Genomic DNA, 17,855 nt, shown 5'->3' on the forward strand with positions numbered 1-17,855 from the left:
CCCTCCCCATCTCTGCCACACACGAGCCCCTCCCCATCTCTGCCACACACGAGCCCCTCCCCCATCTCTGCCACACACGAGCCCCTCCCCATCTCTGCCACACACGAGCCCCTCCCCCGTCTCTGCCACACACGAGCCCCTCCCCCGTCTCTGCCACACACGAGCCCCTCCCCCATCTCTGCCACACACGAGCCCCTCCCCCATCTCTGCCAAACTCGAGCCCCCGGAGCTCCGCACAATCATGGCTGACGGTTCCTTACTTCCTGTGTGATTAGGAATTTGCAGAGGCCTGTAAGCGGGAGGGACCGGAGCGGGATGAGCGTGGCGTGGACCGGGTGCTGGGCCTGGGGACCTCCAGGTGAGATGTCATGTAGTGGATTTCTGGGGGTACAGGTGCGCATATCATCATGCACTCACCGCCATGTTGTGATTGTCGCCTGCAGCGTCTCCGCCACCCGGGTGACCCTTTCTAAAGAAGATAAGGAGGCAGCAAAAATGGGTTTCTCCATCTTCACCGTAAGTGTGATGTGAGGGTTGGCGGCACGAGCCTGGTCATGTCTGGGGCAGTGACCTGTACGGCTCCGTGGGGTGGGGGCCGTTACTTTCTGTCAGCCACATGACTGTGTACAGTTATACAGATACAGAGGGGGTAATCACCCCTCGCCCAGCGCTAACCTCTCCCTTCCATCTGTAGCATCAGAAAACGGCAGAGCGGGAGAACCTTCCGACCAAGAAACAGACAGCGGACAAAAGCCAAGATGAGACGCCTGCGAGGTGATCTGGGTGGAGCAGGGCTACCATGATCACAGTGACTACATACTGATGGGTGCAGACCCTGTGAGTGGAGCGACACTTAAACTGTCTGGAAATTTCTGTTACAGGTCAGAGGGCAGGAAAAAAGCCAAAAAGGAGAAAAAGAAGAAGAGGAAGAAAGAAAAGAAACTGAAAAAAGAAAAGTGTCGGTGGGCGGACTCTTCATCAGACGATGGAAATCATGAGAGGTGATATCAAATACAGAGAGCAGAATAGGCCAGTGCTGACCCCAAATATCAGATACAGAAAGGAGGCGCTGCCAATGCCGACCCCTGATAATAGATACAGAGAGGAAGAGAGGCCAGTGCTGACCCCAAATATCAGATAGAGAGGCCAGTGCTGACCCCCGATATTAAATACAGAGAGGAAGAGAGACCAGTGCTGACCCCAAATATCAGATACAGAAAGGAGGCGCTGCCAATGCCGACCCCTGATAATAGATACAGAGAGGAAGAGAGACCAGTGCTGACCCCAAATATCAGATAGAGAGGCCAGTGCTGACCCCCAATATCAGATACAGAGAGGAGAGGCCAGCGCTGACCCCCGATATTAGATACAGACAGGCTAGTGCCGACCCCCGATATTAGATACAGAGAGGAAGAGAGACCAGTGCTGACCCCAAATATCAGATAGAGAGGAGGAGAGGCCAGTGCTGATCCCCGATATTAGATACAGAGAGGAAGAGAGGCCAGTGCTGACCCCTGATATTAGATACAGAAACAAGGAGCGGCCAATGCCAACCCCTGATATCAGATACAGAGAGGAGGAGAGGCCAGTGCTGACCCCTGATATTAGATACAGAAACGAGGAGCGGCCAATGCCAACCCCTGATATCAGATACAGAGAGGAGGAGAGGCCAGTGTCGACCCCAGATATCAGATACAGAGAGGAGGAGAGGCCAGTGCTGACCCCTGATATCAGATACAGAGAGGAGGAGAGGCCAGCGCTGACCCCTGATATCAGATAGAGAGGCCAGTGCTGATCCCCGATATTAGATACAGAGAGGAGGAGAGGCCAGTGCTGACCCCAAATATCAGATAGAGAGGCCAGTGCTGATCCCCGATATTAGATACAGAGAGGAAGAGAGGCCAGTGCTGACCCCTGATATCAGATACAGAGAGGAGGAGAGGCCAGTGTCGACCCCCGATATCAGATACAGAGAGGAGGAGAGGCCAGTGCTAACCCCTGATATCAGATACAGAGAGGAGGAGAGGCCAGTGCTGACCCCAAATATCAGATAGAGAGGCCAGTGCTGACCCCAAATATCAGATAGAGAGGCCAGTGCTGATCCCCGATATTAGATACAGAAACGAGGAGCGGCCAATGCCAACCCTTGATATCAGATACAGAGAGGAGGAGAGGCCAGTGTCGACCCCCGATATTAGATACAGAGAGGAGGAGAGGCCAGTGCTGACCCCCAATATCAGATACAGAGAGGAGGAGAGGCCAGTGCTGACCCCCGATATTAGATACAGAGAGGAGGAGAGGCCAGCGCTGACCCCCAATATCAGATACAGAGAGGAGGAGAGGCCAGTGCTGACCCCCAATATCAGATACAGAGAGGAGGAGAGGCCAGCGCTGACCCCCGATATTAGATACAGAAACCAGGAGCGGCCAATGCCAACCCCCAATATCAGATACAGAGAGGAGGAGAGGCCAGTGCTGACCCCCGATATTAGATACAGAAACGAGGAGCGGCCAATGCCAACCCCTGATATCAGATACAGAGAGGAGGAGAGGCCAGTGTCGACCCCCGATATTAGATACAGAAACGAGGAGCGGCCAATGCCAACCCCCAATATCAGATACAGAGAGGAGGAGAGGCCAGTGCTGACCCCCGATATTAGATACAGAAACGAGGAGCGGCCAATACCAACCCCCAATATCAGATACAGAGAGGAGGAGAGGCCAGTGCTGACCCCCGATATTAGATACAGAAACGAGGAGCGGCCAATGCCAACCCCCAATATCAGATACAGAGAGGAGGAGAGGCCAGCGCTGACCCCCGATATTAGATACAGAAACGAGGAGCGGCCAATGCCAACCCCCGATATTAGATACAGAGAGGAGGAGAGGCCAGCGCTGACCCCCAATATCAGATACAGAGAGGATGAGAGGCCAGTGCTGACCCCCGATATTAGATACAGAGAGGAGGAGAGGCCAGCGCTGACCCCCAATATCAGATACAGAGAGGAGGAGAGGCCAGCGCTGACCCCTGATATTAGATACAGAAACGAGGAGCGGCCAATGCCAACCCCCGATATTAGATACAGAGAGGAGGAGAGGCCAGCGCTGACCCCCAATATCAGATACAGAGAGGATGAGAGGCCAGTGCTGACCCCCGATATTAGATACAGAGAGGAGGAGAGGCCAGCGCTGACCCCCAATATCAGATACAGAGAGGATGAGAGGCCAGTGCTGACCCCCGATATTAGATACAGAGAGGAGGAGAGGCCAGTGCTGACCCCCGATATTAGATACAGAGAGGATGAGAGGCCAGTGCTGACCCCCGATATTAGATACAGAGAGGAGGAGAGGCCAGCGCTGACCCCCAATATCAGATACAGAGAGGAGGAGAGGCCAGTGTCGACCCCAGATATCAGATACAGAGAGGAGGAGAGGCCAGTGTCGACCCCAGATATCAGATACAGAGAGGAGGAGAGGCCAGTGTCGACCCCAGATATCAGATACAGAGAGGAGGAGAGGCCAGTGTCGACCCCAGATATCAGATACAGAGAGGAGGAGAGGCCAGTGTCGACCCCAGATATCAGATACAGAGAGGAGGAGAGGCCAGTGTCGACCCCAGATATCAGATACAGAGAGGAGGAGAGGCCAGTGTCGACCCCAGATATCAGATACAGAGAGGAGGAGAGGCCAGTGTCGACCCCTGATAATAGATACAGAGAGGAGGAGAGGCCAGTGCTGACCCAAAAATTTCAGATAGAAAGGCCAGTGCTGATCCCCGATATTAGATACAGAAACGAGGAGCGGCCAATGCCAACCCCTGATATCAGATACAGAGAGGAGGAGAGGCCAGCGCTGACCCCCAATATCAGATACAGAGAGGAGGAGAGGCCAATGCCGACCCCTGATATCAGATACAGAGAGGAGGCGAGGCCAGTGTCGACCCCCAGATATCAGATACAGAGAGGAGGAGAGGCCAATGCCGACCCCTGATATCAGATACAGAGAGGAGGAGAGGCCAATGCCGACCCCTGATATCAGATACAGAGAGGAGGCGAGGCCAGTGCTGACCCCCAGATATCAGATACAGAGAGGAGGAGAGGCCAGTGCTGACCCCCAGATATCAGATACAGAGAGGAGGAGAGGCCAGTGCTAACCCCTGATATCAGATACAGAGAGGATGAGAGGCCAGTGTCGACCCCTGATAATAGATACAGAGAGGAGGAGAGGCCAGTGCTGACCCAAAAATTTCAGATAGAGAGACCAGTGCTGATCCCCGATATTAGATACAGAAACGAGCGGCCAATGCCGACCCCTGATATCAGATACAGAGAGGAGGCGAGGCCAGTGTCGACCCCAGATATCAGATACAGAGAGGAGGAGAGGCCAGTGCTGACCCCAGATATCAGATACAGGGAGGATGAGAGGCCAGTGCTAACCCCTGATATCAGATACAGAGAGGAGGAGAGGCCAGTGCTGATCCCCGATATTAGATACAGAGAGGAAGAGAGGCCAGTGTCGACCCCCGATATCAGATACAGAGAGGAGGAGAGGCCAGTGCTAACCCCTGATATCAGATACAGAGAGGAGGAGAGGCCAGTGCTGACCCCAAATATCAGATAGAGAGGCCAGTGCTGATCCCCGATATTAGATACAGAAACGAGGAGCGGCCAATGCCAACCCTTGATATCAGATACAGAGAGGAGGAGAGGCCAGTGTCGACCCCCGATATTAGATACAGAGAGGAGGAGAGGCCAGTGCTGACCCCCAATATCAGATACAGAGAGGAGGAGAGGCCAGTGCTGACCCCCAATATCAGATACAGAGAGGAGGAGAGGCCAGTGCTGACCCCCGATATTAGATACAGAGAGGAGGAGAGGCCAGCGCTGACCCCCAATATCAGATACAGAGAGGAGGAGAGGCCAGTGCTGACCCCCAATATCAGATACAGAGAGGAGGAGAGGCCAGCGCTGACCCCCGATATTAGATACAGAAACCAGGAGCGGCCAATGCCAACCCCCAATATCAGATACAGAGAGGAGGAGAGGCCAGTGCTGACCCCCGATATTAGATACAGAAACGAGGAGCGGCCAATGCCAACCCCTGATATCAGATACAGAGAGGAGGAGAGGCCAGTGTCGACCCCCGATATTAGATACAGAAACGAGGAGCGGCCAATGCCAACCCCCAATATCAGATACAGAGAGGAGGAGAGGCCAGTGCTGACCCCCGATATTAGATACAGAAACGAGGAGCGGCCAATACCAACCCCCAATATCAGATACAGAGAGGAGGAGAGGCCAGTGCTGACCCCCGATATTAGATACAGAAACGAGGAGCGGCCAATGCCAACCCCCAATATCAGATACAGAGAGGAGGAGAGGCCAGCGCTGACCCCCGATATTAGATACAGAAACGAGGAGCGGCCAATGCCAACCCCCGATATTAGATACAGAGAGGAGGAGAGGCCAGCGCTGACCCCCAATATCAGATACAGAGAGGATGAGAGGCCAGTGCTGACCCCCGATATTAGATACAGAGAGGAGGAGAGGCCAGCGCTGACCCCCAATATCAGATACAGAGAGGATGAGAGGCTAGTGCTGACCCCCGATATTAGATACAGAGAGGAGGAGAGGCCAGCGCTGACCCCCAATATCAGATACAGAGAGGAGGAGAGGCCAGCGCTGACCCCCAATATCAGATACAGAGAGGAGGAGAGGCCAGTGTCGACCCCAGATATCAGATACAGAGAGGAGGAGAGGCCAGTGTCGACCCCAGATATCAGATACAGAGAGGAGGAGAGGCCAGTGTCGACCCCAGATATCAGATACGGAGAGGATGAGAGGCCAGCGCTGACCCCCAATATCAGATACAGAGAGGAGGAGAGGCCAGTGTCGACCCCAGATATCAGATACAGAGAGGAGGAGAGGCCAGTGTCGACCCCAGATATCAGATACAGAGAGGAGGAGAGGCCAGTGTCGACCCCAGATATCAGATACAGAGAGGAGGAGAGGCCAGTGTCGACCCCAGATATCAGATACAGAGAGGAGGAGAGGCCAGTGTCGACCCCTGATAATAGATACAGAGAGGAGGAGAGGCCAGTGCTGACCCAAAAATTTCAGATAGAAAGGCCAGTGCTGATCCCCGATATTAGATACAGAAACGAGGAGCGGCCAATGCCAACCCCTGATATCAGATACAGAGAGGAGGAGAGGCCAGCGCTGACCCCCAATATCAGATACAGAGAGGAGGAGAGGCCAATGCCGACCCCTGATATCAGATACAGAGAGGAGGCGAGGCCAGTGTCGACCCCAGATATCAGATACAGAGAGGATGAGAGGCCAGTGTCGACCCCAGATATCAGATACAGAGAGGAGGAGAGGCCAGTGTCGACCCCAGATATCAGATACAGAGAGGAGGAGAGGCCAGCGCTGACCCCCAATATCAGATACAGAGAGGAGGAGAGGCCAGTGTCGACCCCAGATATCAGATACAGAGAGGATGAGAGGCCAGTGTCGACCCCAGATATCAGATACAGAGAGGAGGAGAGGCCAGTGTCGACCCCTGATAATAGATACAGAGAGGAGGAGAGGCCAGTGCTGACCCAAAAATTTCAGATAGAGAGACCAGTGCTGATCCCCGATATTAGATACAGAAACGAGCGGCCAATGCCGACCCCTGATATCAGATACAGAGAGGAGGCGAGGCCAGTGTCGACCCCAGATATCAGATACAGAGAGGAGGAGAGGCCAGTGCTGACCCCAGATATCAGATACAGGGAGGATGAGAGGCCAGTGCTAACCCCTGATATCAGATACAGAGAGGAGGAGAGGCCAGTGCTGATCCCCGATATTAGATACAGAGAGGAAGAGAGGCCAGTGCTGACCCCTGATATTAGATACAGAAACGAGGAGCGGCCAATGCCAACCCCTGATATCAGATACAGAGAGGAGGAGAGGCCAGTGTCGACCCCAGATATCAGATACAGAGAGGAGGAGAGGCCAGTGCTGACCCCTGATATCAGATACAGAGAGGAGGAGAGGCCAGTGCTGACCCCTGATATCAGATAGAGAGGAGGAGAGGCCAGTGCTGACCCCTGATATCAGATACAGAGAGGAGGAGAGGCCAGTGCTGACCCCTGATATCAGATAGAGAGGCCAGTGCTGATCCCCGATATTAGATACAGAGAGGAGGAGAGGCCAGTGTCGACCCCCGATATCAGATACAGAGAGGAGGAGAGGCCAGCGCTGACCCCCGATATCAGATACAGAGAGGAGGAGAGGCCAGTGCTGACCCCTGATATCAGATACAGGGAGGATGAGAGGCCAGTGCTGACCCCTGATATCAGATACAGAGAGGAGGAGAGGCCAGTGCTAACCCCTGATATCAGATACAGAGAGGAGGAGAGGCCAGTGCTGACCCCTGATATCAGATACAGGGAGGATGAGAGGCCAGTGCTGACCCCTGATATCAGACACAGAGAGGAGGAGAGGCCAGTGCTGACCCCTGATATCAGACACAGAGAGGAGGAGAGGCCAGCGCTGACCCCTGATATCAGACACAGAGAGGAGGAGAGGCCAGTGCTGACCCCTGATATCAGACACAGAGAGGAGGAGAGGCCAGCGCTGACCCCTGATATCAGACACAGAGAGGAGGAGAGGCCAGTGCTGACCCCTGATATCAGACACAGAGAGGAGGAGAGGCCAGTGCTAACCCCTGATATCAGATACAGAGAGGAGGAGAGGCCAGTGCTAACCCCTGATATCAGATACAGAGAGGAGGAGAGGCCAGTGCTGACCCCTGATATCAGATACAGAGAGGAGGAGAGGCCAGTGCTAACCCCTGATATCAGATACAGAGAGGAGGAGAGGCCAGTGCTAACCCCTGATATCAGACACAGAGAGGAGGAGAGGCCAGTGCTGACCCCTGATATCAGACACAGAGAGGAGGAGAGGCCAGTGCTAACCCCTGATATCAGATACAGAGAGGAGGAGAGGCCAGTGCTAACCCCTGATATCAGATACAGAGAGGAGGAGAGGCCAGTGCTAACCCCTGATATCAGATACAGAGAGGAGGAGAGGCCAGTGCTGACCCCCGATATCAGATACAGAGAGGAGGAGAGGCCAGTGCTAACCCCTGATATCAGATACAGAGAGGAGGAGAGGCCAGTGCTAACCCCTGATATCGGATACAGAGAGGAGAGGTCAGTGCCGACCTCCGATATCAGATACAGGGAGGGCTGTCATTGCAGCTGTTCTCCACTAGGGGGGGCTGTGATGGCAGAGCCGCTGATTTCCAATGTTTGTGTTATGAACCTCAGTCCTTTTAATATAAATGTCTTTTCCCCACATGAATCAATCCCCCTTGAAAAAAAAAAAGAAAAGTCATGGCTTTTGGGAAAATAAAGCAAAAAGTAACTGGAAAGATGGATTTCAAGCTGATGTTCTTGTGTTGAACCCATAGTACTATACAGGGGCCAGTAGTTTAGGGGCCGCACGCATCCAAACCTGTCATCACTGACAATTACAAATTGTTTTGTTTAGAACAAACGCCTCAGAGGAGATCTCATGTACAAGTATAATCTGTGCGGTCAGTGCAGAGGACGGCACGGGACTTATTCCATAAGCGACACGATAATAACTGATAAAAATAGGAGTTTCTCTTGAATTGGAAAAAGAGGCGAGATCGTATTAAGGTATTCAACTTCCTAGAAATTCCAATAAAACTGTCAATCTAAATTTATCAAAGATTATCAAGGACATACAAATAGAATGGAATGATTTTTCAAAATGCAAAATTTCTTGGGTCGGTAGAATTATCACATTTAAACTTTTGTCCCTTCCAAAAATTCTATATATCTTTATGGCTATGCCTTTGATCTACCCACTGAATTGTGTGAGGAAATTACAAACTCTTAGTTAATTTTATTTGGAACAAAAAAGAGCCGGGTAGCATGTAAAGCTGACAAGATACATTGAAGGGAAGCCTGGCCCTTCCTAATTTAATGAGCTATTACTATACTAATTTGATCCTTAAATTGGATAAGGACTGAAAATCATCCGGCGTGGACAGATATGGAACAATTTAAACAATAATACTTCATTATTAACACTCTTTATGAATCATTTGATATCTCCTAAAACAGAAACTTCTGTTTTCCAACCCTATCAGCTACTTTATTGGCCCGGAAGCATTTAGCTATTCAACATACTCAAAAAAAAAAGGGAATTTGGATCTGACCAAGTTCACACTATATCCATAAACATTGTCGACCCGATTTCTCATCAGAAAGTTCCAGATTCTTGAAAACATAAGAAAATAACTAAAATAAATGATATGCACGATGGTAAGGATTTCAAAACTAACGAAATTCGAACAATTCAAAATAATTTTTGCAGTCAAGATTTTACCTGTTTAGCGTTAATAATAAACCTCTACTCTCTTATAAAAACCAAATCCTACATAATAGAATTAGTTTATTATTATGTAATCCCAATAATAACATTTATTGGATGTCAAAAAATATTTATGACATAATAAACCACAACTCAGAATTTGAAAAAACTTCATTTATGTCTAGTTGGGAAAAGGACTTAAATATTACAGTCCCACCAGAACAATGGCAATTGGCCTTTAAAGGGAACCTGTCACCCCCAAAATCGAAGGTGAGCTGCGCCCACCGGCATCAGGGGCTTATCTCCGGCATTGTGTAATGCATTCTGTAATGCTGTAGATAACCTGAAAGATGAGACGTTAGATTATACTCACCCAGGGGCGGCCTGCTGCGGTCCTGGTCCTCCCATCTTCATACGATAACGTCCTCTTCTTGTCTTCTTACCACGGCTCCGGCGCAGGTGTACTGATCTGTCCTGGTGAGGGCAGAGCAAAGTACAGCAATGCGCAGGTGCTGGGCCTCTCTGACCTTTCCTGGCGCCTGCGCACTGCAGTACTTTGCTCTGCCCTCAACAGGGAATATACGGTAAGTACGCCTGCGCTGGAGCCGCAGCGTGAAGACAAGAAGAGGACGTCATCGTATGAAGATGGGAGGCCAAGGACCGGACCGCGACGCCCATCGGACCGGACCACAGTAGGACGCCCCTGGGTGAGTATAGTCTAACCTCTTTTTCTCATCTTTCAGGATACATCGGAGGCTTATCTGCAGCATTACATTAATTTTGTAATGTCGGAGTGAGATTTTATATAATACACTAGATGGCAGCCCGATTCTAAAGAATCGGGAGTGTAGAATCCATATATACTTTATTTATTCAAATGTAAGAATAATACAATTAATAAATAATAGTAAGAAAGAACAAAAAATGGCTGCACTCACCAGCTCTTGACAATTCTTGTTATTTAAGGTACAGTTACACAGGATCCATGAACATGCTTATGAGGGGAGGGATGAAAGACATCAGACGACAACTTTGCGTGTTGTGGGCAGTGTCAGGTAGTAGGAAAATAGCCAGTTAATAATAGGCAATAGTTCTTTGCAGGAATGCAGATATTAATAAATAGGCAGTTTATATTGCAGAGAAATTGCTGGGCAATAATGGACAATGTCCTTATGTGGCAAATAATAGAGCAATATACCCAATGTGGCAAAGAAGAGGTTAATAAACGGCAGTCTCTCAGTATAACAGTCAGTGAATGATAGGCAGTATATGGAGAAAACACCAAACAAAAGTTCAAAATTGGTGTGAAAATGTCACTGAACCACTTCACAACTAAATATACAGTGGGGCAAAAAAGTATTTAGTCAGTCAGCAATAGTGGAAGTTCCACCACTTAAAAAGATGAGAGGCGTCTGTAATTTACATCATAGGTAGACCTCAACTATGGGAGACAAACTGAGAAAAAAAAATCCAGAAAATCACATTGTCTGTTTTTTTAACAATTTATTTGCATAATATGGTGGAAAATAAGTATTTGGTCAGAAACAAACAATCAAGATTTCTGGCTCTCACAGACCTGTAACTTCTTCTTTAAGAGTCTCCTCTTTCCTCCACTCATTACCTGTAGTAATGGCACCTGTTTAAACTTGTTATCAGTATAAAAAGACACCTGTGCACACCCTCAAACAGTCTGACTCCAAACTCCACTATGGTGAAGACCAAAGAGCTGTCAAAGGACACCAGAAACAAAATTGTAGCCCTGCACCAGGCTGGGAAGACTGAATCTGCAATAGCCAACCAGCTTGGAGTGAATAAATCAACAGTGGGAGCAATAATTAGAAAATGGAAGACATACAAGACCACTGATAATCTCCCTCGATCTGGGGCTCCACGCAAAATCCCACCCCGTGGGGTCAGAATGATCACAAGAACGGTGAGTAAAAATCCCAGAACCACGTGGGGGGACCTAGTGAATGAACTGCAGAGAGCTGGGACCAATGTAACAAGGCCTACCATAAGTAACACACTACGCCACCATGGACTCAGATCCTGCAGTGCCAGACGTGTCCCACTGCTTAAGCCAGTACATGTCCGGGCCCATCTGAAGTTTGCTAGAGAGCATTTGGATGATCCAGAGGAGTTTTGGGAGAATGTCCTATGGTCTGATGAAACCAAACTGGAACTGTTTGGTAGAAACACAACTTGTCGTGTTTGGAGGAAAAAGAATACTGAGTTGCATCCATCAAACACCATACCTACTGTAAAGCATGGTGGTGGAAACATCATGCTTTGGGGCTGTTTCTCTGCAAAGGGGCCAGGACGACTGATCCGGGTACATGAAATAATGAATGGGGCCATGCATCATGAGATTTTGAGAGCAGACCTCCTTCCATCAGCAAGGGCATTGAAGATGAAACGTGGCTGGGTCTTTCAACATGACAATGATCCAAAGCACACCGCCAGGGCAACGAAGGAGTGGCTTCGTAAGAAGCATTTCAAGGTCCTGGAGTGGCCTAGCCAGTCTCCAGATCTCAACCCTATAGAAAACCTTTGGAGGGAGTTGAAAGTCCGTGTTGCCAAGCGAAAAGCCAAAAACATCACTGCTCTAGAGGAGATCTGCATGGAGGAATGGGCCAACATACCAACAACGGTGTGTGTCAACCTTGTGAAGACTTACAGAAAACGTTTGACCTCTGTCATTGCCAACAAAGGATATATTACAAAGTATTGAGATGAAATTTTGTTTCTGACCAAATACTTATTTTCCACCATAATATGCAAATAAAATGTTAAAAAAAACAGACAATGTGATTTTCTGGATTTTTTTTCTCAGTTTGTCTCCCATAGTTGAGGTCTACCTATGATGTAAATTACAGACGCCTCTCATCTTTTTAAGTGGTGGAACTTGCACTATTGCTGACTGACTAAATACTTTTTTGCCCCACTGTATATAGTTTTGGTAAATGGTATTATCATTTTTTTGACGAAATTCGGCAGGAGCTTGAAGAGCAACGTCACTGGGCCGCCTCCACGCAGTAGAAACTTGCTGTGAGGTAAAACTTCAAAAATCACACCAAAATGGCGGGCGGAGTGTGTCACAGTACGGCACGTTTCTGATTGGTCGCTCGCAGCAGGCTGCAAGCAATCAGACACTGGACACTGTTGGCGTCACTTATCTCCGCACATTAGCTCCGGACATTATCTCCGCACATTAGCTCCGGACATTAGCTCCGGATATTAGCTCCGGACATTAGCTCCGGACATTAGCTCCGGACAAAGCCACGGAAGTTGGCACAAATTGCAGGAAGTAGTATTCTAGGCAATTATATATTAGACTAGATGGCAGCCCGATTCTAAAGAATCGGGAGTCTAGAATCCATATATACTTTATTTATTCAAATGTAAGAATAATACAATTAATAAATAATAGTAAGAAAGAACAAAAATAATAGGCAGTATATGGAGAAAACACCAAACAAAAGTTCAAAATTGGTGTGAAAATGTCACTGAACCACTTCACAAATAAATATATATAGTTTTGGTAAATGGTATTATCATTTTTTTGACGAAATTCGGCAGGAGCTTAAAGAGCAACGTCACTGGGCCCGCCTCCACGCAGTAGAAACTTGCTGTGAGGTAAAAATTCAAAAATCACACCAAAATGGCGGGCGGAGTGTGTCACAGTACAGCACGTTTCTGATTGGTCGCTCGCAGCAGGCGGCAACCAATCAGACACTGGACACTGTTGACGTCACTTATCTCCGGACATTAGCTCCGCACATTAGCTCCGGACATTAGCTCCGGACATTAGCTCCGGACAGGAAGTTGGCACAAATTGCAGGAAGTAGTATTCTAGGCAATTATATATTAGATAGTTTGGTGTCGTCAGCAAAGAATAAGAATCAGACGGACACTTTACTCTCAATCCATCCACAATGTCATTAATGAAGAGGTTAAAAAGATTTGGTTCCAGCACAGATCCCTGTGGTCCCCACTGCTCCCGGTGACAGATCCCTGCGGTCCCCACTGCTCCCAGTACAGATCCCTGCGGTCCCCACTGCTCCCGGTGACAGATCCCTGCGGTCCCCACTGCTCCCAGTACAGATCCCTGCGGTCCCCACTGCTCCCAGTACAGATCCCTGCGGTCCCCACTGCTCCCAGTACAGATCCCTGCGGTCCCCACTGCTCCCGGAGACAGATCCCTGCGGTCCCCACTGCCCCCAGTACAGATCCCTGCGGTCCCCACTGCTCCCAGTACAGATCCCTGCGGTCCCCACTGCTCCCAGTACAGATCCCTGCGGTGCCCACTGCTCCCAGTACAGATACCTGCGGTCCCCACTGCTGACTATATCCCATGTAGAGAACGTACCATTTATGATGACTCTTTGTTTCCTGCCTTTTTGCCAGTTCCTTTCCGATCTGCATATAGTTTCTCCCAGTCCCGGCTTCTGGAGCTTCAGTATAAGGCTCTTATGTGATATAGGATCAAAGACCAGATAAATCCCATCAGCCGCATGACCTATATCCAGATCTGAACGTACCTCCTCATAGGAACCCAACATATGTTGTCAGTCACGACGTATCCTTCATGAGTCCGGTTGTCAGTTATTATATTATTCTCTGCGGTCATCTCTTATAACACCCTCATGTATGTCACCACTGATGTCAGACTTACCGGACAGTAGTTGCCTGGAAGCACCTCCGTATATATCGATACCACATCAGCCTCCTCAAATCCTGTGGCACCAATCCTGTTACCAGAGAGTCTAAGAATATGAGATACAGCGGTCTGACAATTACTGAACTCAGCTCCCTCAGTATCCATGGATGAATGCCATCTGGGCTGGAGGATTTGTCAGTGTTTAATTTGCTCAGACCCAGGCATAATTCTTGTGTTATACGAGTTATAACAGGTGGTAAACTTTGATTTTTGCCTTGTTGAATGATCCCAGGAACAGGCAGGTCATTAATTCCATGGATGAGACGTACCTGTTTAATATTGTTTAACGTTTCTCAACAACTTTGTCCCTAACTTCTTTGGAGACCTCCTTGGCCTTCATGGTGGTGTTTGGAGACCTCCTTGGTCTTCGTGATGGTGTTTGGAGACCTCCTTGGTCTTCGTGATGGTGTTTGGAGACCTCCTTGGTCTTCGTGATGGTGTTTGGAGACCTCCTTGGTCTTCGTGATGGTGTTTGGAGACCTCCTTGGTCTTCGTGGTGGTGTTTGGAGATCTCCTTGGCCTTCATGGTGGTGTTTGGAGACCTCCTTGGCCTTCATGGTGGTGTTTGGAGATCTCCTTGGTTTTTGTGGTGTTTGGAGACCTCCTTGGTCTTCGTGGTGGTGTTTGGAGATCTCCTTGGCCTTCATGGTGGTGATTGGAGACCTCCTTGGTCTTCGTGGTGGTATTTGGAGATCTCCTTGGCCTTCATGGTGGTGATTGGAGACCTCCTTGGTCTTCGTGATGGTGTTTGGAGACCTCCTTGGCCTTCGTGGTGGTGTTTGGAGACCTCCTTGGCCTTCATGGTGGTATTTGGAGATCTCCTTGGCCTTCATGGTGGTGTTTGGAGACCTCCTTGGCCTTCATGGTGGTGTTTGGAGATCTCCTTGGTTTTTGTGGTGTTTGGAGACCTCCTTGGTCTTCGTGGTGGTGTTTGGAGATCTCCTTGGCCTTCATGGTGGTGATTGGAGACCTCCTTGGTCTTCGTGGTGGTATTTGGAGATCTCCTTGGCCTTCATGGTGGTGTTTGGAGACCTCCTTGGCCTTCATGGTGGTGTTTGGAGATCTCCTTGGTTTTTGTGGTGTTTGGAGACCTCCTTGGTCTTCGTGGTGGTGTTTGGAGATCTCCTTGGCCTTCATGGTGGTGATTGGAGACCTCCTTGGTCTTCGTGGTGGTATTTGGAGATCTCCTTGGCCTTCATGGTGGTGATTGGAGACCTCCTTGGTCTTCGTGATGGTGTTTGGAGACCTCCTTGGCCTTCGTGGTGGTGTTTGGAGACCTCCTTGGCCTTCATGGTGGTATTTGGAGATCTCCTTGGCCTTCATGGTGGTGATTGGAGACCTCCTTGGTCTTCGTGGTGGTGTTTGGAGATCTCCTTGGTGTTTGTGGTGTTGATTGGAGACCTCCTTGGTCTTCATGGTGGTGTTTGGTTAGTGGTGCCTCTTGTTAATGGTGGTGCAGCTTCTGTGGTCTTTCAGAAAAGGTAAAGTGCATGTACTGACAGACATGTGACACTTAGATTGCACACGGGGGGACGTCCTGTCACTAAGCATGGGACTTATGAAGGGAATTGCGTGCACCAGAAATGTTTAGGGCTTCATAGCAAAAAGGGTGAATACTTATGCACATGACAATTTTTAGTTATTTGAGCCCATAAATTTAATTTATGCCTATATTTTTCTCACTTCACCAACTTAGACTACTGCTGATTACAAAACCATTAACACACATGTTGTAACAAAATAGGTAAACAGCTAAGGGGGGGGGGGTGAATATTTTTGCAAGTTGCTGTCTAGAATGCCGTGCTGTAATCTGACCTAAGGCTCTGCAGTATATAGCTTATGGTGCTGTATACACTCGGCCCCTTCTCAGGGTGTCGGCCGCAGCCCTTTCCCCCTCTTTGTGCTTGTTGTGTGACTGTTCTCCTCTATTGTTAGGCGGAAGAGAATGAGCCCCTCCAAGCATTGTCCGTCATCGTCTCTTCCCCCTGGTGCCGGCAGAGCTGACAGCCATTCATCAGAACAGAGGCGCCGCACACATCGCCACAAAGGCCATTCTTCCAGTGACAGCTCCCCTCGCCGCATGGCCCGGACCCCCACCAAGACGAGAAGGGGGAGGTCACGGTCACCACGAGGGTCCAAACGAAGACATGACACAGACTCAGAGTCGTGATGTGGCAGGGCGATCTGCGGGGAGCCACCTGTGCCTCTCGGCAGCGCGGCCTCATGGCGGATGTGCTGGTGGGGTCAGTGGCTCCTAACATCTGGGGGCGCAGCCTGCCTGCAGACATTGGAGGACATTTTCTATATATTGCTTTATTTTTCTTGATTTCACTGTAAATACTGTTTTATATCAATAAATCTCGTCTTCCCTGACCCCTCTCAATAATATGTGAGACCATCCCCCGCTCAGTATCTATGCTCCTCCCCCGCACAGTATATGCATGCCCCCTGATCTTACCTATAGTGTACAAGCCCCTCCCCGCTCAGTGTATCTATGCTCCTCCCCCACACAGTATATGCATGCCCCCTGATCTTACAATCTTACAAATAGTGTACAAACCCCTCCCCCGCTCAGTGTATCTATGCTCCTCCCACACACAGTATATGCCTGCCCCTGATCTTACCTATAATGTACAAGCCCCTCCCCGCTCAGTGTATCTATGCTCCTCCCACACAGTATATGTATGCCCCCAGATCTCACCTATAATGTACAACCCCTCCCCCGCTCAGTGTATCTATGCTCCTCCCACACACAGTATATGTATGCTCCCTGATCTTACAAATAGTGTACAAGCCCCTCCCCCACAGTGTATCCATGCTCCTCCCACACACAGTATATGCCCCGGATCTTACCTAAAGTGTACAAGCCCCTCCCCCACACAGTGTATCCATGCTCCTCCCACACACACAGTATATGCCTGCCCCTAATCTTACCTATAGTGTACAAGCCCCTCCCCTGCTCAGTGTATCTATGCTCCTCCCACACAGTATATGCCTGACCCTAATCTTACCTATAGTGTACAAGCCCCTCCCCCACAGTGTATCCATGCTCCTCCCACACACAGTATATGCCTGCCCCCTGATCTTACCTATAGTGTACAAGCCCCTCCCCCGCACAGTGTATCCATGCTTCTCCGCACAGTATATGTATGCCCCTGATCTTACCTATAGTGTACAAGCCCCTCCCCCGCACAGTATATATGCCCCTCCCCCGCTCAGTGTACCTATGCCCCTCCCCCGCTCAGTGTATTTATGCTCCTCCCATGCATGTTCTCCGATCTCCCCTATAGTGTATAGGCCCCTCCCCTGTGCAGTGCATTTATTCCCCTCCCCCAAGCAGCATATCTCTGCCCTTCCTCTGCGCTGTGTAGTTTCAATTACTGTCAGGAGGTTTCCACATTAAAGTTCGTTCCTGTTCTCCCATCATGCAGCCTTTCCCACATCCGACAGTTGTTGTTGGGTCTGACCCTTCATATGCAGATTAGCTCCAGAGGCATATAAGGGTCATTCTGCACATGAAATGCGAGAAAGGTTATATGTCAGATTATCTGCAGAGTAAGACTATGTGCGCACGTTGCGGATTTGCCCGCGGATCTGCAGCAGTTGCCCACGCGTTGTACAGTACCATGTAAACCTATGGAAAATCAAATCCACTGTGCACATGCTGCGAAAAAAAACACACGGAAATGCAGCGGTGTTTATTCCGCAGCATGTCAATTCTTTGTGCGGATCTGCAGCATTTC

General features: G+C 49.5%; 1 protein-coding gene across 3 annotated transcripts in view; it reads left to right on the forward strand.

The window, feature by feature from the left end:
• Positions 1-16,485, forward strand: part of C6H1orf35 (chromosome 6 C1orf35 homolog) — a 184,187-nt gene extending 167,702 nt beyond the window's left edge. For all 3 annotated transcript variants that reach the window (XM_069729103.1, XM_069729101.1, XM_069729102.1), the window contains exons 5-9: positions 276-358; positions 444-516; positions 695-774; positions 882-1,001; positions 16,048-16,485. In XM_069729103.1, the coding sequence (XP_069585204.1) occupies positions 276-358; positions 444-516; positions 695-774; positions 882-1,001; positions 16,048-16,282 (591 nt within the window). In that variant the 3' untranslated portion in view covers positions 16,283-16,485. The remainder of the gene's footprint in view (positions 1-275; positions 359-443; positions 517-694; positions 775-881; positions 1,002-16,047) is intronic.
• The last annotated feature ends 1,370 nt before the right edge of the window (positions 16,486-17,855 follow it).

The sequence above is a fragment of the Ranitomeya imitator genome, chromosome 6, assembly GCF_032444005.1.
Source record: "Ranitomeya imitator isolate aRanImi1 chromosome 6, aRanImi1.pri, whole genome shotgun sequence".
NCBI lineage: Eukaryota > Metazoa > Chordata > Amphibia > Anura > Dendrobatidae > Ranitomeya > Ranitomeya imitator.